General features: G+C 40.5%; 1 protein-coding gene across 5 annotated transcripts in view; it reads left to right on the top strand.

Moving 5' to 3' along the window:
• Positions 1-122: 122 nt before the first annotated feature.
• The window catches only part of zfyve16 (zinc finger, FYVE domain containing 16), a 52,218-nt gene continuing 25,053 nt past the window's right edge, over positions 123-27,287 (top strand). For all 5 annotated transcript variants that reach the window (XR_005993206.1, XR_005993204.1, XR_005993205.1 and 2 more), the window contains exons 1-4: positions 123-522; positions 10,252-10,360; positions 13,314-15,274; positions 18,043-18,139. Coding sequence is in view for 2 of the 5 variants with exons in the window: in XM_041810964.1 (XP_041666898.1) it covers positions 10,291-10,360; positions 13,314-15,274; positions 18,043-18,139 (2,128 nt within the window). In the remaining 3 variants the exon portion in view is untranslated. The remainder of the gene's footprint in view (positions 523-10,251; positions 10,361-13,313; positions 15,275-18,042; positions 18,140-27,287) is intronic.

Here is a 27,287-nt window from a genome sequence, read left to right as displayed (position 1 = left end):
TCACAGCGTCCTAACTTTTTTGGAATTAGGGTTGTGTTTTATTTCAGTTTTGTATGCACAAAGAACATTTAATTTTCATAAGCAGTTAAAAACTTACCTTAGAGGCTTAAAATTTGAAGTGAAATCAGCATAATTTTCTTTGGCAGCACGTTTCCTTGCTTGGTTAGATGATGAATCATTCAACAGTCATGTTAGTAAGGTAATATTATCAGGGTTTATCTAAACCATAATCCAGAACATCTGCAATTTTCTACACCAAGAAGTGACAGAGCAGGCCGGTTTCCCAACATTGTCTGAGCAGATCCTGTGACCTCCCGACAGTCTGTCTGTTCAAGATGGCCGCCTGAGTGGAGAATTTACACATCTCCTATAAAACTAATCCAACAGCTAGCTCCATACAACTTTGACTACGCTGACAACAATCTACACGGCTTTGCTGAGGATGTGCTCTCCTTTAACAGTACTGGAGATCAGATAACTGCCGGGGACGACGTCGGAGCTATGGAATAAAGAATCGCACCGGTAAGAAATCCAGAAACAAACCAGGTTAACCCCAGTTAGCTTGCTACATTAGCCATAATGCGTCCAATAATAACCAACAGGCTTACTTTAGTGTCTTTTAATAACGGTTATACTCTCATGACAAACAACGGGCGCTTAACATAAGAGTCTTCCACAGTTAGCTTCAAACAACTCTGTCAGAAAGTCTTCAGCTAACTGTTAAATGCATTTGTTATGGGAAATGTTACTCGCTAATGTAACCTGTGTTTTGGTTGAACGAGTTACCGTGTTAACCGGTGACTTTAAGCCGAATGCGACCGTGGCTGTCGTAGCTACGACTTATACTGAAAATAGGAGAGTTCTGACGGAATGCCACGTTATTTATCTTCTCGAAAACAGTATCGAAATATAGCCTACGTAGTGTATAGTCTACGCGTGTCTTTAATGACACCAGGGCATTCTTAATATGCTCGAAAATGTCAGATGATACCACGACAAACCACAGACGCATTCGGCTGAAAGCGGCTAGTTAACACGAACACTCAATAAACCGTAACACCGCAACCGTTAGTGGCTTGTTGCTATGCTATCCAGGTTAATTAGCCCGTTTAATGAATTGAAAGGTTTACAATGCTGAAGATATTCGTCGTCATGCTAGTAAAGCTTATAATTGGGGATCTAAATTGTTGGGAATTCTGTCAGAGTACTGTTATTACAGTAACTAGGCTAGGGAATGTGGTTAATTTGTGTTGATGATATGTCGCCTGTTACAGTTGATATCGGTGTTATGACTGTAATTGCGACCTGTCTGATAGTGTGACCTAATTTTAGCTTCCTGGTAACTGCAGCTGGATGCTGATAGCCTGTCTTTATCACAGACACCTTGTGTTTTTAGGCAGGGTTACACTTTCCACCCTGTACAGGATAATACAACATAATGAAGTATCTTAATACTTAAGCTTGGAGCTACTGTAACTTGGCATTAGTTTTGAAAATGTATTTTTTACTGTCCTACAGCTATCTAAAAAACTTTTAAGAATAACGATTTTGAGTACAATAAACATGCCTAACACCTAGAATACAGCACAGTTATAGGTCGTTTCCACAAGCAGGTCGTTTCAGTTTGGTGCGGGACGGCACCATTTTTTTGGTGTTTCCATAGGGAAAGGATGCCATAAGAACCAAACCGTACCGTCCCACTTCTCGGCACCCCTCCGTAGGGGTCCCAATCCTACCTATCCGTACCAAAAGGGTCGAGCTAGACACGCAACAGATACACTGCAGTCCGCTGATTGGCTGAAAGAATCGTCACTGTGTTGCTGTTAACACAACACGGAACCCGCCATGTTTAAATATCCTGTGAGCTTCAGCTGCGATATCGAACGAATTTTCTACAGATTTACCATCATGTCTGCCCGCAACGTCACCCCATAGATGACCTCAGAGGTGCAGACCTTCCTGGGGATCATCAGAGATGAGGAGGTGCAGAGGGAGTTAGATGGCGCCATAAGAAACGAGAAGGTTTTCCAGCTGGTGGCAGACAGGATGGCTGCGGAGGGGTTCCAGAGGACATCTGAACAGTGTCGGAACAAATGCAAAAAACTCTGCAGTGAATACAGAAAAATTAAAGACTGCTACAGCCGGAGCGGCGTCAACAGGAAAACTTGGAAGTGGTTCGACGCCATTTACGGCCACAGACCGGCCAGCAAGGGGAGAGAGGGGGGATTCCTTCTAATGGTGCGGTACTGTGCAGAACTTTTAGGGATGTTTGGACCAAATTTAGAGGGTAAAGTAAGGCCTAGATGTGGTGAGTAAGTCCCCCCTTAGGGCACCATTGGGCAGGAAGCATGACTGACACAACCCCTGTAGTGCCCTGGATGTCCTTGCATATTAACAGAGGCATGGGGAATTGATCTGCTGAAAAAAATAACTGTGTCCACACCTTGAGGGTACAGTAATGGGGGGTTGTGGCGAGCAAGCACGGCCCAGGGTCCCCAGACAGAAAGTAGGGTTGCCACAGGCCCCTGGTCATGCTGTGGATGGGGTGAAAAGGCCAGGACACAAGCGATGCCATTGAGCTTGACCTTGGCAGCCGAGTGACACACTTGTGTTGACATACGTCCTGTTTTACTGGCACGATCTAATAGGAGATAAATACCCTTCACATAGCCAGTTAATATATCCAGCACTGCCTATTTGTATGATTATGAATGGAAAAATAAAATTCATATTTTCATTTTTTAATGCAAAAGCAGACGTTCCTCTTAACTTGCATGTGCAATTATATACCATTTAAATTTCAGTTTAGTTTTTGGTCAGTTTCAGTTTGAATGCATTTAAAGACCACAAAACAACAATGAACTCAGGTTAAAACAGAAAACAGACCATAGAGCTGCATTAATGGAGGACACAATTATCATATAAAGTAATGTGGTAAAACATGATGAATAAATAATAAGGGGTTGTTCTATAACAATGTAAATGATGATTATATGCTGTATAGGACGGCAGGCTGACTGTAAAGTGGCTTTTTTCTCATTTGTTTTATTCAGAGTATTTAGTGACACACATCCTCTTGCCTGTTTACATTCACCTCTCTGTGTTGTCAACAAACCAACCAGCCAATCACCTTTAAGGCTAGGGCTGACTGACGTCAAACAGGAATATTTAGATGTTTTCAGACAGCATTTCTGCAACAGCCTCATAATAAATCTGCTCCTTTATTATTATACCATTATACATTCTTACCAGCCCAATTCACAGCGCTGTGATAAGTTCACCCCCGTGACTTTTACCCTACACTGTAATTGTCACTGTGGCATTATGGTGGAATGAAGTAAACCCCTTTATGGAGCTCCTGCAATGCCAAAATCCATCCTAAATTGACAGTCAGGTAGATGTAATGTACACAAGGACTTTGAGGTAGAGGTGCTTCTACTTTGCATTGGAAGGAGACAGTTCAGCGTCTGATTTGGAGGTGGAGGTCTCCCAGGCTCATCCACCTTGGATATAGACCCAGAATTCACTGGAAGGATTATATGGAGGGGATATATATCCCAGCAGGCCTGGGAATGCCTCAGAATCCTGCAGGAAAACAACGCTAGGGAGAGGGATGTCTGGGTTGACTGGCTTTGCCTGATGACTCAATCCAGATAAACAGAGGAAGATGGATGGATGGTTCAATGGATGGATGGATGAAATGAATATCAGTATGAATTAGGGCTGAATGATTTGCAAAAATAATCTAATTGTGATTTTTTTCCCAAATATTGCGGTTTAATATGCAATTATTCTTGTGTTAATCGTATGTATTTTTCGAGAAATTCAAGCAAAAAATAATTCCAAAGATAAGACCATGTGTATTGAAAACAATTAAATTATTTCCAAAGCAATTAGGCTAATCCATAGTAGCCTGAATCTGCTATAAGCTATAAAGGAGGCGGCTGGGGTGGGGGAGGTGAGGCTGGCTACCAGCTGATCACAGCTTGGCTATGACTTTCATGAATTAAAGCTAGGCTTCATCAGTTGTGGGTAGAATGAGCTAACTGTTTTTGCTCATACTGCAAATGTGATGTCATTTGCTTTGTTGAAGGCCATTATCATTTTTATGTCACTCTTTTTATTCAGAAAAACATACATAAAACACAAAAAGGAGGATTTTTGTAAACCATTATAAAAAATGGACACTTAAATATTTGCATAATGTGTGTAAAATCTCTGCTGCTGCTGCTGCTGCTGCAAAAAAGATTTAAACTGGTATTTTGACACATTTCAAGTTGAAGAAATATTGCAACTTCTGCGATTTGAAAACTGCACCAGGCTGTTTTGTGATTTAATCTAATTTGCGAGTAAATGCCCAACCCTAGTATGACTGTCTCAAGGCGTAAAGATGGTGGAGCTTCATTTTGGTTCTGTCATGGTAATTGTCCCCCCATTACACCTTCGTCATGGATCATAGTGGAGGTGATGCATCACTGTGTGTAATATTATGGCTTTAACCGCCACTGTGAACTGGGCTTTTGTTTGTTATCAGCCAGTTACCCGACTTTATGCATGTAAATCTCTTCCTTGTATGTCAGTATGAGGATATCAAGTCTGACAGGGAAGACAGAAATTTTCCTCACTGATGACTTCAGGAAAGCAGGAGGATTTTCTGGTTCTGTTGAACTTGTTCTTGTTGTTTTCTTTGTCGTCTCTGACTTCAGTATTGACTATGGTGTCTACTAAAGTATAGACGCAAGCTACTGGTAAGCTACACTGGGTTTTATATTTTTAAATTATAATTATTTATGTAAATGTTTATCAATATTTTAAGCTTTTTAAAACCTTTTTGCTCTTGTAGAATCAAATGTAGGACGCCTGTACATATTTTGTATGAATACATCAGTTAAAATACTTTAACTTATACCATAATAGTTAATACTCTCCTTCTCAAAGGGCATAACCCTTACATTTTAAATAGTACGTACATTTTGTTGACTTATTCTTAAACTTTAGTGGAATTTTGAATGTGTAACATAGTGTAGCTGCTTAATCATCAGTAATATAAATGAGTACTCTTCCAGAAGTGTCCATTATGTGCTATGTTAGGGTCTCTTTTTGCAGTTAAGAAGGTGAAGTAAGGTCACAGTCTGACCTTACTTCAAGATAGTGATCAGATGGATTTCCTCATTCCTGTCTGTATTTAGGGGCTGACACAGCGGCACAAGGAGTCATCAGATGATGAAGAAGGAAAATGTTTGCTGTAGTCTCCTTCACATGCATTTGTCTGACTTTCAGCCTCTTGACGCTTTAACATTCTGAACACTTTGAAACGTTTACCAGTCATGACCCTATATGGAAGCTTTTCTCTTTAAAAGTCTGCAGAAATTTTCTTCAAATAACACAGAGCTGTCAGGACAAAGTCAGCACAAGCAGATGTTTAAATCACAGTAAGAACAGTAGGACAAAAATGTCGAGTTTGTCATCTAGTTCAAACACCTCAGAGTGATTTAACGCTCCTGTTTTTTCCTGATTCATTCTGACAGATTCTTCTAGAGCTCCAGTTAAACACCAAAAGCCGTCTCTGGCTTTGTGTGACTGTAAATAAAACTTATTTTAAGGCTCCTTTTTTGTTACCTTTGGAGTGAACTGTGTTATCTAACATCCGTGAACATTTCTCTTTTCATCCTCTCATTTATAGAAAATGTTTGAAGGTTTCCCTCAGAGTTATTTTCAGCCATGCAAGAGATTTTCTCTCCTCAAATTTGACCCATTTTCATTCTCAGCAGTATTAACCCATTTCCTTTATTTTGTTTGCTGGAATTCAGTTTGAACTGGGGGTTTTCACAGATTAGATTGAAGAGCTTACTCAAAGAGAATTAAGGTAGATTCTAAGTGTGAAAATCAAGAATGAGATTCACTTGCTTTTGGGATGATTTGTCTGGGGATTCAAAGTTGAGCATTTTAACAGAAATTGGTAGGATTATTGATCTGCTCTTTAAGAGACTTGAGGCCCCAGTGTTTGTTTTTGTGTTTGCATTTTGTTAGCTACTGTCCTTGTCCCAGTTTACATGCACAGAGGTAGAATCAATTCATCGACAGGACCCCTATGAAAGGTGGCAATACAATCCCCTACTGTAAAATACTATGGACCTTCATCTTAAGCTGTCAAGCAGCAAATGACTGTGAGTCAAATGGTGAAAACATGATCAAACTCTACAGCTGTATACATTAACGCCATCCCTTATGGTGATACCTGGAGGTGTTACCAAGCAGTGTTTATGCTTTTCAACTTTCAGGTCAAAGTGCGATATGGAGACAGTGGAGCATGCACAGAATTCCTGGTCCAGTCTGGTCCAGTTGAGGTGTTTGCATGCAAGAATAAAACAGTCTCAAGCAACATTTTTAAGGTGTTAGTCCAAGGCTATTTCAGTCGGTCTTGTTAGCATGCGTTTTAAAGCCTATTTACAGTTGATCTAAAGTCCAGTTCAGACTAAAGATGCGTGATGAGATGAGTCCGTTCTAGAGTATTGCTGGTGACGGTTGCAGCCGTCTGAACTGGGTCGTGCAGCTCGAAACAAAACTGAGTTAGCAAAGCATTTTATATGTGCTGTGAAATTACACTGCCACCTAGTGGTGGGCAGCAAACCAGTATAAATACCATTATGACCGGTTTAAATGCATGCATGGTGTTGCAGCGCATTGGTTCCCTACTGGTCTGGCCTCAGGACCCACCAGTTTCTTCAGTGACAAATTGTGACACAACTATCCAAAAATGTTCAACATTGCATGTTTAATTAATGACTAATATTGCAGTTTGGATCTTGAATGGAACAAAATACATGCCCAAAAACACACAGGACAAAACAGACATGTTTTACACCCTTTTTCCTCTTGATAACATGTAAATTTTCACCAGTTTCCATGTATGTTGAGAAGTGACCCCATTAGAGTTGTAAAAGCACCTTTGTTATTGTAGGATTAGGAGATAAATGAGTTGAAATAATGGTAAATTTTGTAAAAATCACACTTTTGTGACCCATTGAAAACACCTCCTCAGCCCACTTTTGGGTCCTGACCCACCAGTTGAGAACCACTGTTGCAGATTCACAATGGTGCATAAGCAATGCCCTGTTAGCATAGCGGAGTGATAGGTGACAGACTGAGTCCAGTCACCAGTATAATCAGAAAATGTAGTGTTTCAGTTGTAGCCTGAAACATTTCAGCAAAAGAGAAGTGAAACTTAAGAGAAGTGAAAAATACGGTTTTAAAGAAGTGAACACAGAGAGACTAATAAAATCATTTTGCTGTGATTTAACGCTCAGACATGACTTTAGTATGCTTTACATGTTTGTTTTGAGGGAGAGAGGGTGTTGTAGAACCTGAATATGCATTTAGATGCATTATCCCTTTTAATTTTGTAATACTGTGGTATAAAAATGATATGATATTTAAGCCATATATCCCAGGCCTACTGCCACCCTCTGATGGGGATAAATTTGGTGACACAAGTTGATTGTAGATCAGTGCAGAGCGGCCGATCACAAAGAAGCTGCGAGATGTCTTGTGAATCTTTGGTTTAACATATTTAAATTTTTCAGTGCATTATTATGCAGAAATGAGTGTTGACATTGAAGACTTTGTTTTCCTTTCATCAGATGACAAAAGTATTCAAACTTTTCCCTCCAGCAGAAGTTCGTCTGTGTTTTTGCTGCTCATTGTTTTTGTTTGCTTAGTCAAAGAGCTGCAGGCTTTTAAACTTGACTGTGAAAAACACAAAGAGTTAAAGTTAACTGTTTCACCTTCTGGGGCTTTTATCAGTTAAATCACTCAACCTTTCTTTTGTGAAACAATAGAGATTGTTTTGTCGATTATAGAGAAGTAGAATAGCGTTGTATTTCCATGAAGTGGTCACACAATAGAGGTTTAAAGATAGTTCAGAAATCCCATGATGCATCACAGCATGTTTACATTGAAACTAGTTTGTGTAAAGATAACTGTGACAGCTGTATGATTGCTGGTTGTTTACTGTGTTTTTCCATTCATTAAGCCAATTGTGGCTTTTATGTTCATTTTTTGTTTTATTTGAGTTGAATTAGCTTGTCTGTGTTAACGCTAACCACACACATTTTGGAAGGTAATTTTATTCAAAAAGAATTTAAAAAAATGTAGATAAGCTCGGTACACTTTTAATATACACTCAGGGTGAGCGGGACCAGAAATGTCCCACTGAAAGCCATTAAAACCATAAGGTTTCTATAATCCTCCAGCCGCAGCATTTCATGGTATAAGACTTTAATTTTGGAGTCACTGCTTCAAATTTGCAGCCATTTCCCCACATTTGGTGTCAGAGAAAACTGCATGCTTTTTTCTTTGTTATCTAAAAGGGCATTATTAGAACAATTTCTTAAAATCTTAAATTAAAAAAATGAAAATCGCTTAAAATTATTAACACATTGCTGATCTCGGGCCTAAAACTTCGCATCTCCAAAATCACAGTTTTTCAGGGAATGACAAAAAAGGTTTATTTTTTATTTAAATTAACACTAAATAATCATAGTCACTATTTTTGGGCACCCTTTATTGCTTAAAAGTTGGTTAAACCCCACTGACAGTTGCAAATAGTGACCAGTAGCATTAATTTGTGGAAAAAAAAAAAGAAATAATAAAGAATGGAGATATGAGACTTTTGTGATGATACCCTTCAAGAAGTCCAAATTGCATATAGTATTTAAAATGTTTATAATTTTTTTAATTTTAAGCATCACAGAGTTCTGATTTTTTGCACTTTTTTGATATTTACAATCAGGTCTCATTTTGATTTTAAAAAATAGTTCAAAAAAGAGGATTTTTTAAATGTATATTTTTAATGCTATTTTGTTGGCATCCATTTTTGGCCACTTTCACCCAGAGTGTAACAATTTATTGAAATCTTTAAATTAAAATAAAACATAAAAATCAAAGCTGTTACTCATAATTTAAATATTTGAGGCTTTTGTAATCCCCTTCAATGAAATTCAGTTTTTATTTGGTATTTGACAAATCTTTCTTTCTTTCTTTTTGCATTACAAACATCAGGATTTTTCACTTAAATTGACATTCAAAAGTTTACATTCTCCCAAATTAATCAATACTTGATATTTATGATCAGGTCTGATCTTGATTAAAGAATTAATGCAAAAGAAATTGGAAAAAATCTTGATTATTTATATTGATATTTACTGTATGTATGCTGCTATGTTTTGCCACTTACGCCCTGAGTGTAAACATTTCTTTTACCATCTGAGGGTTCATATTTTTCTATTATTTTTTTTTATGTAAGAAAGCAAAGGTATTATTGTTGGTGTCTAAAATTGCAGCCACCATGCATTTTATCACAGATACCACTGACATCCAAAAATTCATTGAACATTAAATAACCAAGTTGAGACTCTCAGGTAAAGTTCATGTTTGGTAAACACTGAAAGGTCATTATTTTGGTAATCTACAAACACCAGTCTGATTCGTAGGAAGAAAAAAAATAGCACAAAGTGGACTTTCTCAGATACTTAGGCCCTGCACACGGTGTATGATCTGTGTTTAGGGAGCAGATGTTTGATGTGATGGACCGTGACTACTTCCTGCCATCAGCTGCACGATTGGTCGCCCGGGGTCATCTGTTAGTCTCAAGCATGGTCCATTCAGGGTTCGGTTTCATTAAAGATGGGGAATCACTCCCATGATGCATCTTGTTAATGGACTTTACATACAGTGTGTTTAAATCATATTTATCTGTTTCTAATGTTTAACTTACTATCATGTACGTCTAATCTGATACCAGCGTTTAACTTAATGAGTAACTGGTTCATGTATTCAGCTGCCATGCTGGATCTTCTATTCTTACATCCTCATACAGTTTAAAGGTGCGGTTCTGATGCTGCGGTTTTGTGATTTTAAAGTCTGATTTTGTGGACGTCCTGGTAAAGCTGCTGTTCTCCACATCTCCTTCAGTAGCTACAGCTGAACAGCTTGTTTAACTTTTGAAATACATGCACTAATTTCTGTTATTTTTAAAGTAAATTATGGGTTTTCCATGTTTGACTTGTGTTGTTGTTTGCTCTGCTGCAGAACGAGGAAACAACAACGTCACAGCAGGTTAATGTGTCAAGAAGTGACCTAGATTCTTTCTCTTAAGGAGACTTTTACACTAACCCATAAACAGCCGACATATTTACAGTATGTTATGTAGCTCCTGCTTTATTTACAGCAGTTTTCTCTTCTTCTTTTCAGGAGTTGTGGGGGGTTAAAGGCCCTTTGTCTGAGCCCAGCATGGACAGCTTCTTCAAGGCAGCTGTGTGTGATCTGGACAAACTGCTCGATGACTTTGAGCTCAATACAGGTAAGAACCAGAGCTGAGGATTTAAATATCTGCATTAGTGAGTATTAAGCCTCTTCTTTCATTGATTAAAATGGCTTTAGAGAGTAATAGCACAGCAGTTTTTGTCATATTAAAAATAAATCCTGTAGGTTTGTTGGCCATCTATTCCAACCAGCGTTGGTTACTGCCCTGCTTCTGTAAACGGGAAACAAAAAAAAGTTATTTAGAGTAAATTATGCTGGTTTTCACAGATAGTAAGCTTGTTTTAATGTTGTTAACCCTGCTGTTGTTGTGCTGTCAGCTTTGTAGCTGCAGCTATGGGGGCACTTTGCTTACCTACAGCCTGTTAATGATAGTTAAACATCCCATTTTAAGCTCTATTTAAGTTCTAATCTCTATATTTTAACCAGCAAAGTCTTTTGAAGATATCAACAGACATTCTCTAGATTGAAATGCAAAGCCTGTACTCACTTACCTGTTGGTTTGTTTGGACCATGTCAGAATATTGAGGTATAGATTATAATTTTCGATAAACTACACCCACTATATTATTACTATGAAAGCTACAGTTTTTCAAAATGAATTACATTATTTCAAGCCTTATTGGCAAATATTAAATTGAATATATTTGTGCCTTACATCCCCATTTTTATCATGCACAATTTTTCTTTGTGCGGTTTGTTTTTTGAGCCGTCCTACCATATGCTATCTTAGTTGTTCTAGTATCATGTGCTTTAGCATTATGTGTTCATCTGTCCATTAAAGACCATTTTAATGGAACTCACATGTTATGTGTGTATTTTTCAATGTTATTATAAAATTATTGATATGACATTCCTGGGTTTTTGTACTCTTATGTACAACGGCTCTAGAAAGTCTGCACACTCTCTTTAAATGCCACATTTTTTTGTTGCATAGAAAAACCACCAAATAAAAATAGCGGCCCTCAGCTGAGGACCGCCAGCAGACTCTGGAGCAGTTTGTAGCTGAGTGTGAAGCAGTCAGACTGAGAATCAGCACCTCCAAGCCTTCCAGGGGTGTCAAACTCAAGGCCCAGGGGCCAAATCTGGCCTGTGTAGCAGTTCCCGCAGGATCATATCATATTTTGATTATAACTGGCCCACAGGTCTGAGGTCTGCAGATTTCCTCCAGTATAGAAATGTAAATGTAACCTAGAAGATTTAAAATATTCTTTAAGTCATAAAAATTTGAAAAAGAGTAAAAATAATGAGATTAAAAGTAAGGAATGGGGGAAAGAAATTAACTTGTGTTTTCATTATTATTTTAAATTTGCAGCTCAAAACTCTGACTTGAACTTAGCATTTTGACTTTTTAATCTTATATTGTGAACTTTTAGATTCCAATTTTAAATTTCATGTCATATTTTGAAATTTCAAGATCATGATTTCAAATTTAATCTCATATTTTGCCATTTTAAACTCCTCACTTTGACTTTTAATCCCATATTTTGAGTTTTAAACTCACAATTTATGATTTCATCACCTATTTTGACCTTTAAGATTTACAATCTTAAATTTTAAGTTATATCTTGACCTTTTAAACTCAACATTTTTTTTAATCTCATATTGTAACCTCTTCTGACTCCTAACTTTGATTTGTAATCCCGTATTATGACCTTTTAAAATGAATGATTTTGTATTTTATCTCATTATTTTGACCTTTAAACTCATGATTTTTACTATCTCTCTCATATATTTGCCTTTTTAAAACATTATTTTAAGTTTTGAGTTTGTGTATTGACCTTTTTAACAAATATTTTGAGGTTTTACATCAGATTTTGAGCCTTTAAACTTATCATTTTGAAATCATTTATCATCCGTTTTTCTCTCCCTTAATGTATTACCTGTGAAAATAAGGATGTCAGTTTAGTGTTAAATGTTGATCCTGCTGGGCCCTCATGTTAGACCTAAATTCAGATCTCGGCCCCTGCTGTGGTTGAGTCTGACACCCCTGCCTTAGACCATAGTCCTCTGCTGGAAAACAGTGGATCTCTCCCTCAGAGTTGGGTGGGAGTCTTTGTCTCAAGTGAAGGAGTTCAAGTATCTCGGGGTCTCGTTCACAAGTGAGGGTAGAATGAACCATGAGACTGACATGCAGCGTCAGCAGTACTGCAAGTGGAGCTGAGCCAGAAGGCAAAGCTCTCGATTTACCGGTCGTTCTTCATTCCAGCCCTCACCTATGGCCATGAACTCTGGGTAATGACCAGAAGAATGAGATTGTGAGATTCAGCAGGAGGGTAGCTGGGCTCAGCAGTAGAGATAGGGAGAGGAGCTCAGACATCTGGATGGAGCTTGACGTAGAGCTGCTTCGCCTTCGTGTACAGGAGTCTGATCTGAATGCCTTCTGGATGCCTCCATTGGGAGGTCTTCTGGGCACCTCCAACTGGGAGGAGACCCTGGAGAAGATCCAGGACTCTGGGCTTGATTATATATTTTATCAGGCCTGGGAACTCCTCGAAATCTCCCAGGAAAGAAAAGGAAAATTGGTTGGGAACCACTGTGTTAGAGGATACATTATAGGTGGAAAAAGATCTGAAACTAATATCTAGGCTTGACTTTTGTGCATTACAAACTGTAGAATTTTAATAGGAGTGTGTAGACTTTTTAGAGCCATTCTATTGGTTTTGATTCTGGTTTCTTTGCTCTGTATGGAAGCCCTAAGAGGACATGCATCCATACATATCACCCTTTTACATTTTTCCCTAATAAGGAGCTCATTTTCGGTTATTTTCTCGAGATCAAAACGTGTTTATCCCAGGATAACTACGCTGGTTTTCCCACAGTAACAAGCTCCTGTGAAAATAACTGAAATAGTAACTCAGTTGAAGCACAAGAACATTTTAAGAATCTCATTAAAATCAGTGAATCGGTTGGTTTCAGTCATAGTTTGATATCTAAATGATTTATTTTTTAAGCCTTTCTGAGTTTGACCTTTCTGTTCTCTCTTATTTCAGAGGAGCTTGACTGTAAATCCGTTTTCCTGAAGCCGTCCGTCTACCCCTTCTCCTCTCTGGGCTCTCCATGTTTGTCCTCTGAGGCGTCCACCGTCCCCCCAAACCTCCCCGACCTCAACTCTCTTCATTATGGATCTGCCACCAGCTGTCCCGACCGTTCCGGCTGTCAGAACCGCAGCCCCGACGACAGAGAGCTCAAAGGTCAGCCTCTCACCACAGTGGACCTGCTCTCCTCTGTGGACCGCCGGCCGGTTAAAATCTCCCCCCCTCCCTGCCCAGACAGAGCGCTGAAGCCGGTGTGTGACCTCGTGAATGACACCAGCTCGGCCATATTGGTCCGGGCGAACAGCCACGATGCTTTCAGCGAGCTGGACGCGGTGGAGAAGCAGATGGAGGAGGAGGAGGCGCTGCTCGTGGACTTCGACAGCCCTGTGGTGACGGCACATGTTGAAGAGCAAGGGCAGCCAAACCACGGCGCCGACAGTAGAGACTCAACGGAAGAGAGCGCTTCCGCAGGGAGAGACGAGCTGCAGAGCGGGGAGTATTCTGCCTCACTCAGCCTGCTGGATGTTATCCTTCCTGCTGCGGTGGAGAGGAGCTGTGAGTCCGCGGATGATTCACCGGCTGCTGACAAACATGAGACGGGCTGTGAGGAGGAGGTGGCTCAAATAAACCAGGCAGTGGATAACTCTTTAGACTGCTTGAAACCGGAGGAATCTCTGCCTGCTGAGAGCATTGAAGGCACAACAACCTCCTCAGCTAGTAAAGAGGAAGAGTCACAAGAAGCTGCAGATAAAGTCGAGGCAGAGTCTCCTGCAGGAGCGGCCGCAGAGAGTGACTCGATGGGTTTATCCTGCCTGCCTTTGGCTGTGTCAATGTGTGGAGCTTTGGTGAACGCAGAGGAAGAGTCAGGCCAAGCTACCGAGCAAAGCGAAGAAGCTGAGAGCACAGAGGCAGACTCTGTGTCAGCTCTGGAAGCTCGAGAAAACCTAGAAGAACCCATCAACTCAGTATCCCAGCAGCTCGCGGATGGCCGGGCATCACCAGAAGGGCAGCATTTCCCCGTAGAACCTGCCCACTCTGCAGATCTCGCCTCATGCGATCGCTCTGAGCCGAGCCCAGTTGATCCTCCAGAGTTCGGTTTTGAGTATCTGCCTGAGAGCGATCAGGCCGAGCTGCTGGTGACCGATGAAGAGCTGGACGCATTCCTCCAGGCGCACGCAGAAGCAGAGCAGGGCCAGAGCGGGGGAGGCGGGGTCTCTTGCTGTAGCAGTTCTGGGGACTGTAGTCAACCTGAGAGCCAGAACGGAGATCTGGGGGAGCTTAGGATCAGCAGGCAGGAGGATCTAGAGAGTTTTGCTTCTCCAGAAAGTGACAGGACAATATGTGTGACTGTGGAGGGAAGTTTAAACCCTGCAGCTTCCTCTTTATCTATCAGACCTCCCCAAGAAGAGTCAGACCTCTCCCCCTCTGGGTTAAACCTCTCTTTGACCAGCAACTCTACCCAGCCCCAGCTCAGCGGTAGCCCCGATCAGCAGTCCTCCTATGGAGGAGCAAGACCCAAGCAGCTGCACTGCCAAACTGCTCGATCTCCACCAGCAGGAGAGGAAAGAGAGGAGGAGACACTCGATGATTCGACAAAAGAGCCAGCAGAGGACGAGGAGAGTTCACCCAGTCTCACAGAGGAGCAGCCTAACATTAAGGATTTGAGCCCCATGTACGCCAATCGGGAGCCTCAGGAGTACAGCATGGGGTGTGATGAACTCTCAGAGCCCCCACCGTACCCTGGGGAGTCGCCCACAGATGGCGGCAGGCCAGTGAACTGGAAGAGAGATGGAGGGGAGGAGCTGGGGAGCAGACAGCCGGCCTGGGTGCCAGACGCTGACGCTCCAAACTGTATGAACTGCGAGCAGAGATTCACCTTCACCAAGAGGAGGCATCACTGTCGAGCCTGCGGAAAGGTAGGCCTGGGTCTAGTTTAGTCTCAACAAGGTTATACCAGTTTTGGACTTTTTACAAGTTGCTATTTGTATTCTGATTTCACCAGTGTTAATTTCATCCACTAAAACTATGACTAAAATGCTTGTTGACTGCATTTTTTCCATGAGAGAGACAAGACTAAGATGAGCCAAAAATAGATCTTTGATGGCTAAAACTGACAAAAGGTTAGTTTAGTTTTTCTCAGACATTCAAAGTCCTTGATATTTCTCCTCTGTGGGTAAATCTGTCAAAATACAATACAGCTGTATCTATTCTGCCTCTCAGCTGTAGAGCAGGGACCGGTTTGGCAGGGTGAATCAAACACACTACCATGATTTGCAACCAGATTCAGGCAGGAGAATAAATGCTTGGACTCAAAGTTAAATAACTGAAATGAGAGGACTGTTTATGGACTAAAACTGCAAAGGGTAGAAACGACCAAAATGTGATAAAAACTAAGGTGGCTTTCACACTAGAGGCCCGGTCCCAGATCTGAGTGCACTGGAGCCCAAAGTCCGGTTTGTTCACTGAAACCTCACTTTAAACACCAGAGTTTGCTCATTTATCATGTGGATATCAACCACGGAAATATAACAAAGAGATGGGTGAATGATGATTCAGATCAGCGCCTGTTGCTTTATTCTCTCTTGCTAGCTCACCCTCACCCGACCCTCCTCTCTCTCTCTCTCTCTCTCTGAAACCTCACTTTAACACTGTAGTTTCCATGGTATCAGTCATGGAAATATAACAGATAAAGGCATACGTTTGTAGCCTACTCACAGGTCATAACAGAGACAGAATTAAGAATTACTCCATCTCTCCAACTTGTCTCAGCGCTGTGACACATGAGCATGTGCTGTATGAAGCTCTGTGTCAGGATGGATCATTAATTAAATACTACTAATAAAATCATATTGAATTATAACATATTACAGATATTAAAGAGGAAATTGTAATGACGGGTTGTAAAATGGCATGACGGAATTTTTATGACCCTTTCTGTCAAAATGACGGACAACATAAAAGTCCAGCGCAACCTCTGGCCGTATCAGCTCTATGATGCCATCGTAAAAGTCAAACTTCTGGGGCGCAGGTGGCCTAGTGGTTTAAGGTGTACCCCATGTACGATGAAGGCCTGGGTTCGAATCCGGCCTGAGGCCCTTCACCTCATGTCTCTCCCCTGCTCTTGTCCCTGTTTCTGACTCTATCCACTGTGATCCTCTATCCAAAAAAAGAGGTACAAAAATGCCCAAAATAGATATTAAAAAAAAATACTTCTTTCCAAGGCAGTTTCTTCACATTTTTTCTCAATGAAAGTTGGAAATCATCAGAATCAAGTCAACGTCACAAGACAGTCCCATTTAATCATCTGAACTGCACGTAGATGTGTGGATACAAAGAGCGGTGAGAGTGGCATCTTTAAAAAAAAAAGATGCTGCTTTTTTATTTTTTTATTATTTTTTTTTAAATTCGTTTTTACTGCTGTTTTTAAGGTTGCATTTTACAGAAACCTTCCATTTCAGCTTAGTTTCTATTAGTTTTAGTGTTTTTTTTTTCCAGTAATTTTTGAGGGGTAAGACTCATACAGGCCAGTATGGAAGAGGATTTTGTCCGCTGGGAAACAAAATAACCTCATAATCTCAGAATTCTCTGTTGTTGTCAGAACTAAAGAAAAAAAGTTGAATCATAATCTTTGTTGTCAGCGTCCTTTATCCTCTTTCAGTGGTCAGGAAATGTTAACATCATACACGATTTAAATTAAATTCAAATAGGCTAATTACTCCTTTATCTATTAAAATCATGATTGATGTTTGAATAAAGCTCACCCTGCCATGGAAAGTGTACCTGCTTACCTGTGACTGACAATAACAGTTTTTATCTTTACTTAAACGTGAGCCTCAAACCTGCTTGAGACTGCATATAAAGGTCTGACCAGCAGTTACAGAAGTGCCGTTTCCTACAGAATAACTCCATTCATACAGTGAGGGTCTATTCTTTATCCTTTTCTTGTTCCAGTTCAGTCTCACAGCATGAGTTACAGGACAATGAAAAAGCAGTTTTCAGCATTTGACAGCCAGTGAGCAGCCATGCAACATCCCTTTAGTATTAATTCCCTGTGATCCGTAAAGCTTCTAATACTGACTGAAGCTTACTCTGTGAGTCTGACAAGAGCAGAACTATTGTTTTAGGAACAATTCAAATCTTCTGGATTAATGACTTAAATTTGTCAGTAAATGTGATTTGACTAGTCTTATCAAACATCCTAGATAAACCATCTTATTACATAACCTCCAGTTACGGGCTTTTTAATAATGCAATAGACTGAAAAGACTGAGTTTGACTTCTTTCCTAAACTACTATCACATGTTCAGTCAGATGAAAGTGAAGGTTCCCATTGTGTCTGCGTGCTTCATGAATAGTTAAATAATACTGATTACGTCCCAGCACCAAAAATAGCCCGCTGGATTCACGGAGAGCTAGATCATGAGTCAGCACTTCTTTTTCCAGCTCCTCTATAGATCCCGGCTCAGCCGTGCGTCCTAAAGATGGAGCTAAGTCCCTTAAAGGCCAGTGATTAAACCAGCATTAGAGAGGACTGTTTGAACATGTTATTGTTCCCAGCACGACTGCTCAGCCTTCTCAGACAAACATGCTCACATATACCTTTAACTGTTGTTTGTTTACTTTCTGCATTAGGGTTCATTTGCATTCTCAGTAGCCTTATGTCGCCGTCTCTCCTCCATGGCAGGTTTACTGTGCCGTGTGCTGCAGCAGGAAGTGTAAGCTGAAGTACCTGGAGAAGGAGGCTCGTGTCTGTGTCGTCTGCTTTGATTCCATAAACAGAGGTAAGAGCCGGCTTCAGTCTCATCCCAGAGCAGTCTCACTTACAAACGTATCACTTACACATGTTTGAAATGTCCTGACATGGTCGTAGGAGTGTTTACAGAAATGCGTGTGTGGGTGTTTTTAGGCTGAGAATCATTTAGAAAGAACCACTGAGTTTTTTCTCTGCTCCTGGTATCAGATCAGTCTCCTAGCAAACTCCAGAAACAAGAAAAAGCTTTCTTTATGACTAAAATGTATTTAAACATGATTGTCATGAGGAGACCAAGGTTTCTGAATCATTGAATTTAATTTGTTGATAATTATTATGCTAAAAACCTTAAATTATGTGCGCAGGTGCAGATTTTCCTGCAGATGTACATTTGTAACATGCAGATCATTGTAAACAGAGGGGATCCATGTTGTTCTGAAGGGTTTTGTTTGCTTTAAAGTTGTTTAAAAAGTTGCAAAGCAGCAGAGTAAGTTTGCTTCAAAAAGTTGAGGAGCTTGAAACTTCCTGTGTGGGACATAGGGCTGGAATTTAGTTTTAGGTTTTTAAGATTTCTTTATATAATCTCCAAACATGTCAGGTTGGAGCATTAAGCTTGGTAAAGGTCAGTTAAAGTAAGAACCAGGGATACCTCAACTGATCAACAAACCGATCAGCATCTGCACATTTTTGTAAGGAACCTTGCAGAGCAGACTCCTGCCAGACTCCTTCTCCGTCATCAGACAAATCCATCTCAAAAAGCTCCCATCTACAACGTTTATGCCACACCATAAACAGTTGGACCACTAAGCAGTGTTTAAGGAGAATGAGGCGGTAGCTACAGGTGTGCATCAGTTGTACTGAAAGCCATTTGCAAGGGCTACCACTAGTGCTGTGGTTGGCTCGTGTTTAGCTAAAGTACAGCAGCAGTTTTACCAGAACTAAACCAACTATATTTTGTAAAGATTAAAGCTTATCATGATGGGAAAGATGTTTTTTTGCTCTTCTGCCAAAATGCTTCGGCATGAGTTTGTGAGAGTCATGGGGGCAAAGGTTAGTTGTTGTGAGTAATTTTGTGGCTCAGTGGCTGCAAGTGGAGGGATTAGCTCAGATGTAGCCACGGTGGCGGTTTTGTTTTGACCACATTTCTTTAATAAAACAAGGGCAGAGAGCCACACTGAGAGTTTTTCATGGCAAAGAAGATGTTTTCACTCTTCTCTCAGTCTGCTTTGGCATGAGTTTATGATTGTCACAGGTGGGGTTGCTGGTGTATCCAATGACTGCTGCCACAGTAGCTATGAGCTCAGATGTAGCAGTAAGAAAGCATCAGTTTAATCAGAACTAGTCTACATTTCTTTTAACCTGACACACCAGATGGATTTGTTTCACACATCCATTTGGAAAACCTTCAATACTAGGCGTTTGGGAGAGGGCAGAGGCTTTGAAAAAAACTCAGAGGGTGATTGGATGAACGTTCTGTCTGTCACATCTTTACGGGCCAATCAGAGCAACAAAACACGTGACGTAGCCATTGCGGAGGTCGGCCACTCCAGACTCCAGAGAACTGCATAATGTGAACCATGGCGACTGTAGACATGTCAGTACACGACTTTTGTCGTTTTTGAAAAGAAAACAACTCACTGCTGTTCTTTGTTCTTCTTTTAATGAAGGAGTGTCGTCAAGTTCTGATAAAACTGGCGCTTTGGCAGCACCCACACTAATGTCTTCTGCTCGTATACATCACGACTCTGCTGCACTCAAAGTACTGCCCCTCGCCGCTGATTGGTCCTTTCACTTTCACTGGGCCCAAACAGATCAGATGGGAGATTTGCAAGATGGATTTGCCAGTAAGAAACACAGAAACAGGCGAAAACATCTGCTTTGCAAGGTTAGGTCTGCTTGGCTCTGCTCATTAAGTCAGAAGGAACATCAGAAAAGCTGGACTCAATTTAAGCAGTTTACTGTCACAAAATGACTCTGTTGGGTTACTTCCTTTTACCTGCCTCAACGGGGGGTATGGTGGGCAGATTTACCCAACACTGCAAAAATAATACCCGCCAGTATCAGGTGCAAATTTCCTACCCCGATCTATATGCACAAACTAATAAGACTGTACAAAAATATGCATCTTTATTTTGCTAAAAAAAAAACACACACACACACAAAACATTGTATTTGTCCTTTAAATTTTTTGTGAAAATATGTCAGCAGTTGTCAATGAAATTCTACCATTGTTATGATCCCCAACCACTGCACTGATACCGATGAGCCATTGTTGCTACATATTTTAATTGTGAGACAGCAGTGACAAGGGATGTTTGAGATTGTATTTATGCCGATATTGCCAAACTCATTCTGGCAGATACAGATATGTACACACCTTTCTTTTTCACTGTCAAGAACACTTTGAGTTTGTGGCTCCTCAGGTAACCACCTTTACCTGATGATACAGTTGTATGTTTTACCAATATTTACAAACTGCAGATATGTAAAGCCTACTGTAATATATCAGCAAAAAATATCATATCATTCCAATAATATTGTACATCCCTAATAATATATCAAATATAGTTCTTGTGACTTCATAGTTCAGAATTGATTGATTGATATCTTTATTTCAATCATGTAAATGACAACTTAAAAACAGTTAAAAATACAAATAAGTGAACATAAAAAAATTCAAAAACAACACAGTGACTTGCATCTGCAATTTCTTAAGCATCTCAGTTTACATGAGCGATAAAGGAGTAGGAAGAAGTATAAACTTATCTAATCCTACTCCATTAAATTTTCCTATACTTCATAACTGAAATCATAACTCTGTCGCAAATTGACCAATAATTTTAAACATGTACTGTGAATATACAACGTATCACTCATACAGAAAATATACAATAACTGCTTTTACATTCATATACCTCCTTTACAAATATATGCACCTGAACCTGCAAAATTTTCATCGAATAAACAAGCAAGCACCTTGTGCTAATTATTCATCAACGTACTGTACTGTGCAGAAGTTTCAGGCATGTAGAGCGCTAATGGTTCTTCACAGGTCCTGGTATTCTACAACCCCGGGCTGAAGAGAGGAGGGAGGGCGGCCAGAGTTGGTGTCGACACATTTGACATGTACGTGTGTCGCTCAGCAGCCAAGGTCAAGCTTAATGGCATTTCTTTTGTCTGGGCCTTTGCACCCCTGGTAATACGCCCAGCAACCACCAACAGTTTTCAGGCGTTTAGAACACACACACGACAACCAGGGGGGTTGTGGCAGCCCTCCTACCCGCCCTAACAGTACCCTAGGCTATGTTTAAGCACCACATCTACCCATAACTCTGCCCTAAAGCTGTGGTTTCTGTTTTGTTTTCATCAGAATATTTTCCCACGCCCTTGGTAATGTACAATGCGTTGTGTCAATCCTCCTTCCCGCCCGATGGGACTCTCAGGTGGGCGTACTCGCCATTACACGCCTTACTTCAGACTCAAATTCTCAAACTTCAGTGCAGTACTGTGCCTCAGGAGAATCATTTCTTTATGCCTCTTTTTAAACAGAACTTTGCTCGAAATTTGTTTTATCTCTGCACTTCGTCTATTCCCCAGTTTAACTCCACAAATAGCGATACAGAAACTTTTCGTTGCTGTGCAAACACTTCGAACCTTTAGATTTGAATCACCCCTTAAATTATAACCCCCTCGATTTCATAAAACATTTTCTGAATATTTTCCAGTAGCAGATTATTCCTCACTTTGTGTAGTAGTTGAGCTGTTTGTTGCTCCACCAAGTCAAAGGAAATTCTCTCAGTGTTGTCTGTATCACAGCTGAGCATGCATTAGTCTACACTCACACTGTTTGGCAATCAATACCAGTGATAAAACTCTTCTGTGCATGTTCATATCCATGCAGATTCCCAGGGTGAATAAAAAATTCTGTGAATATTTCCCCTAAAAATCCACTTTGCTCTCAGTTATTATATTTTGGTCTGGCTCTATTTCCATCCCCTCTCGGGAGAAGACCAAACTTTCATTTCACCTTTAAAATAGAGCCACTAGAAGTCATTAAAACTTTATAACATCTCTGAAACATTTTCATTTTGCAGTTGATGAATTTTTAAGGCACTGTGCTCAAAAACGTCCGTTACTCAGAGGTTTCCTTTTACATCATTGTGAACATTCATTAAAAATTCAAACGTCTTGTGTCTCTTCAGAAACATCCACAACTCTGCTTAAAGGATTTAAAATCAGCTGTTTGTGCTTTATTGATGAAAGGTGTTAAAGACTGCAGCATGGACACGGGCTGATAGAGGGGAGGGGGAAGATGGATGGTGAGGGCAGGAGAGAGAGAGAGAGAGAGGGAGGAGAGTTATAGCAGGACACTGGCATTTGTCCTTGATTGTGTGTGAGAGAGAGAGAGCTTGGAGACCCGCCTTACGCAGCAGGCATGTGATGCTCACACACCATGGCTAAATTAAGAAGAAAGAGGTGATCCACTTTTTGTTGAGCGGTGTGACGCGATCTTTCTCTCGTCTCCGTCACCGTCCCTCCCTCCTCGTTCGCCCTCCATCTCTCATATCAGTCCTGTGAGCTGCATGTGAAGCATACTGCACTCACTCCAGCCCAAAGCTAACAGGCTATTAGGGCTAAGAGCAGAAATATCACAAGGAGCAGCTTCAGGAGAGCAGTGATGGGAGTGTCTAAAGTCAGACCGAGGAACAGACTCGATGTGATGTGGACTGTTTGGCTTTTAGCAGAGGGGATGACGAGGTAAGAAACATCTTTTAGCACTTTTTAATATCCAGAGTTTGCTTTTTGCATTGTGTGTTGCTTTTGTTTCATTGTTGTGTTTTTAATCTGTGAAATCACCTTCATGGCTGGATATACGGGGGGATATTTGTGCAAAAAAAAAGATGAAATAGAAGTTCATGTATGCAGAGATCGTAGCTGTGCAGCGGAGTATCAGTGCTAAACTTAAACAAGGTCTCTGTGGGATGCTTGAAGTAGATTGCCTTCGGCTCTTGATGACTTTTTTTGTGCCTTGTCATCCTTTCCTCACAGAACAAGGTGAAACAGCTCTCCTTGTAGTGATGCTGTGTGACAAAATACGTTTGCTTCTTCCACTTAAAAGACAGTCCTGTTATTTTTAAACCACAGCTCTATTTTTACATATTTTGTAGTTATAATTAGGCACAAAAACTTTGGGAATTTGGACACTTTTGCAAAGCTGTAAGCTCATCCAATAAAAGTTGTTGTTTTTGCTGCTGACAGCCAGTGATTTCTAATCTGGAAGAATTACAAAAGAATAGAAAATCATCAGTCATCTCTCTAAAGCCACCAGACTCAGTTTCTAAAACCGTATTTTTATCCTACAGAGTTTCTGCTCTTTTTTTGTAAACATTTAGTTTTTTTGTTAATTATCTCTGTTGTTTTAAAATGAGCAGCATCAAATTCCCCAAGCTTTACAGACCTTCTTCAGTCATATTTTAACCAATATCTGCAGGAAACAAAATTCAGGGAGCAGCGTTTTCTTGCAGTCTAAACACGGTCTACTCTGCAGAAGTTTTCCTGCATGGTATGGTGATTTAAAACAAGAAATCACCCATTATCCGGAGGCTAAAAGATTCTATTTTGTTGCTGAGGTGTCAAAACGGCTATCAATATCGATTTATATGGGAGTCTTTTTTTTGTTATTGTTATTATTACAACCCTAGTATCAGTAAAACTAATGTAGCACCTTTCAGGTGAAGTTCATTGCAGTTTGAAGAGTGTTTGATTACAAATCAGGATGTCACAATAGAAGTAGTCCTTGTATTTCTCCAACAGCACTGTAATGTAAGCTCCACCGTCTCTATACCTTGAGGCATATAGATCAATACTGCGATAAAATTATGAATTAACTAACACAGGAGACATAAAAAGGCAATAAAACATAGTAAAACAATGTTAAGATTAACACAACAAATCATGAATTTTTAATATAAATAAAGAACAATTTTAATGCATGACAAAAAATTAAGTAGCAATGGTTCTTTTTAGCCTTTAGAGAAAATATAAGAGGGAATAAAAAAAAATTCTCCTTGTTTTTATTTACAGTATTTATTTTAGACTTTTAATTACATTACAGAGAAGAGAAGAGGGTGGATTGGGTCAGGAAGGGATGAATGTGGTGAGGTGAATGTGCAAAAGATGCACGATGTGGGATTTTTACTGATATCTGATATGCCGATATTTCCACACTAATTTTAGCTGATGCCATGCATGCACACTTTTCCACTAGATGTCTTCTGCATAAAGAAATGTTTAGTCAAGAAGAGCAGAGAGGGAAAGTCGACAGTCTGGTAGTTGTTTCATCTTCGGGGCTTTGGTCAAATGTTCAGGCCTCCTTGAGTGTGTGGAGACAACCACCTATACCTGATGGTCCAACTGTACATTTCTGGCTGATATATCTGCTGTAAATTTCTATAGGAATTTTCATATCTGCCAGTACAGATATTTCACTTTAAAAAGTAACATTTCTGCCAATATTTACATCATCTATATCAGTGGTTCTCGACTGGTTGAGTCACAGGACCCATCATCAACTCTTCAAGGAGAATTGCAACTCAAAGTTTAGAGGGTTTTTTCATCAGTCAGATGTTTTTAGTAAAAAATGGTAGAGCTTGGTCCTTATACTGCACAAAAGATGCAACAAAACAATGAAAAAGGACAAAACATGCAGATTTTAAAAGAGTCATGTAGACAATTTGGTGCAGTTTTCTCCTCAGACACACATTTGGGACCTACTGAATAGGGCTTCATGACCCACTTTTGGGTCCTGACCCACCAGTTGAGAACCACTGATCTGATGGTCCCAGTAATATTGTGCATCTGTATAATGGACATGGGACTTCTGTCCTCTGTACATTGATGCCAGATAGACAGTTTTACACAGCGGTGACATAGTATGTATCTCAAAGCCTTCTGAGCAACACCTCGAGACGGTGTTTGCAAAGGACAGAGCCTTTACAAAAATCTAGACCAAAACCTAGTGTATGGCTGACTGCAGCTATCCAGAATATCTGTTGAAATGCCTGACTGAATTGTGTGTTCTGTCAGAGTGTGTAATTGTGCCTAAAAGTTTATAACATAAAGCATTGTCGGCAGAAAACAGCAAACCAGATGGAAAACCTTTTTCATAGATCTATTGCATGAATATATTTCACATCCATGTGGGAAAGATCCCCTAGAAAGCGTTTGGAAAGGGCAGGACTTTTTTAAAAAGTCTCCAAAGGTGATTGGAGGAACGTCCTGTCTGTCACATTCATGATGGACCAATCCGAGCGACATATTATGTTGTGCACATGTGCTTCGCCTGTGCTGACAGGCTATCGCTGCTGTAGATTGTTATTGGCATAGTTTCGCTGTGAATAAAACTGTTGCCAAGGCCGGTCTGGGGACGTTCAAGAACATCTTCCCTGCCAAGACAAGCTTTCGGTATGCCTCTTTGCTCTTGTTTTCAAAAGAAGTGTGGTCCAGTTTTAATTAAACTGCTGCTTTCCTACACCTACATCCAATCCAAGCTAATGGCTACCGCGGCAGCAGCCCCTGGATGCCCCGGAACCCCACCCCCACCCCCCAAAATGATCGCAAACCCATGCCGAAGCAGTCCGGGAGAAAAGTGAAAACATCTTTTCAGTCACAGAAAGCTTCCAGTGTTGCTCCCTGCCATTGTTTTAAGAGAGACTTGTTGTCCAGTTTTGATAAAACTGCCGCTGTGGCTACATCAGAGCTTGTCACTCCATTAGCAGGCATTGTGCACAGCTATTTAGACAACAGCTAACCCTGTCCCCATAACTCTCACATACTCATGCTGAAGCAGGTCAGCAGAAGAGCAAAAACATCTTTCCCAACATGATGTTTTTATTCTTTGTTTTACAAGGAAACATGGTCTAGTTTTATAAAACCGACCCTATTCTAGAGCTCCATCTGTCACATTCATTATGTGCCCTTCAGAGCAACAAACATAAGATGGTTTCGTCATGCGCCACCACCTAGGGGTCAGCTACGTAACGCAGGCTTGAATGTCATCATTACATGATGCTTCACTATCAGTGGAGCCACTTTGAAATTTAAATTTTGCAGAAGCCTGTCAGGAAAAGAATGAAAACACATTTCCTATCAAGAAGTGATTTCAATTTGGTTCTTTTCTCTTCTGTTAATAAAGAAATGTGGTCCAGTTCTTCTTAAACTGCTGCTGTAGCTGCATCCATGTTTATATCAACGAGCTCACAGTCACTTAAAAGCCAAACCAGGCCTGTAGCTACCGCCTCTTCCTTTTTAAATGATGCTGATTGGTCCGGTCATTCTCTGACCAGGACCAAGCTTTTCAGCTTGAAACTCTGCAAGATGGATCCGCCTGATTGCAGACATGGAATCTTGTCAGTCCATCTGCTTAGCAAGGTTATCTGCACATGGGATGCACAATTCAACTCTGGAGCTAAACTGTAGCTCTGTATTTGATATTGTAATAGCTGGAGAACTGAAATAAGGAATCAGTTTTAGATATATATTGAACCATGACCTCTCTGTGGTGTCAATTCTCTACCTATTCATACTGCAGACCTCTAGATGTGCATATTTATGGCTCAAGTATAGAAAAACCACAGTGTTCCATACTAATGATCTGAGTTATTCTGGTGTCTTTGCTGTATATTTCCCCCTGAAGAGCTTGGGTGCTTTTGTCGGCCGCCCTGTACTTGTTGTCAGTTCACAACAGATCGATGGATATCTATGATGCTTAATCAATATAATGTAGACGAGTGCTGCATCAGCTCTTTCTCTGAGTGCAACCAGAAGGCATTCAGTCAAAAGCAGCTCTCCTGGAGGTAACAACTCATGTCTGCACTGTTTCCAATAACCCTCATTCATCTGTGTAACGCTCCGTCTGCAGACACGGCTGTCCATCAGAAGTTCAATTTGTCTGATTGTGCTCAGGATGTAAGCTCGATCGACGAGTCAGTATTTTACTGGATAAAAATTAAAAGCTGGGAAAGTTCTGCGGCATGGAGCTTGTGGTGAACATCTGCAGCTCCTAAACATAAATTAGTCATTACAGTAATAACATGCAGCGCCCTGTGGTCATGAAACATGCGTGCAGCTTCAGTCCTCAGAGAGGGCACAGCCATGATCTCAGCAGTATAATCATCAGC

The sequence above is a fragment of the Cheilinus undulatus genome, linkage group 17 (assembly GCF_018320785.1).
Source record: "Cheilinus undulatus linkage group 17, ASM1832078v1, whole genome shotgun sequence".
In the NCBI taxonomy this organism is placed as follows: Eukaryota; Metazoa; Chordata; class Actinopteri; order Labriformes; family Labridae; genus Cheilinus; species Cheilinus undulatus.
Note: the sequence above shows the minus strand (reverse complement) of the source record. Positions and strands in the feature narration are given on the sequence as shown.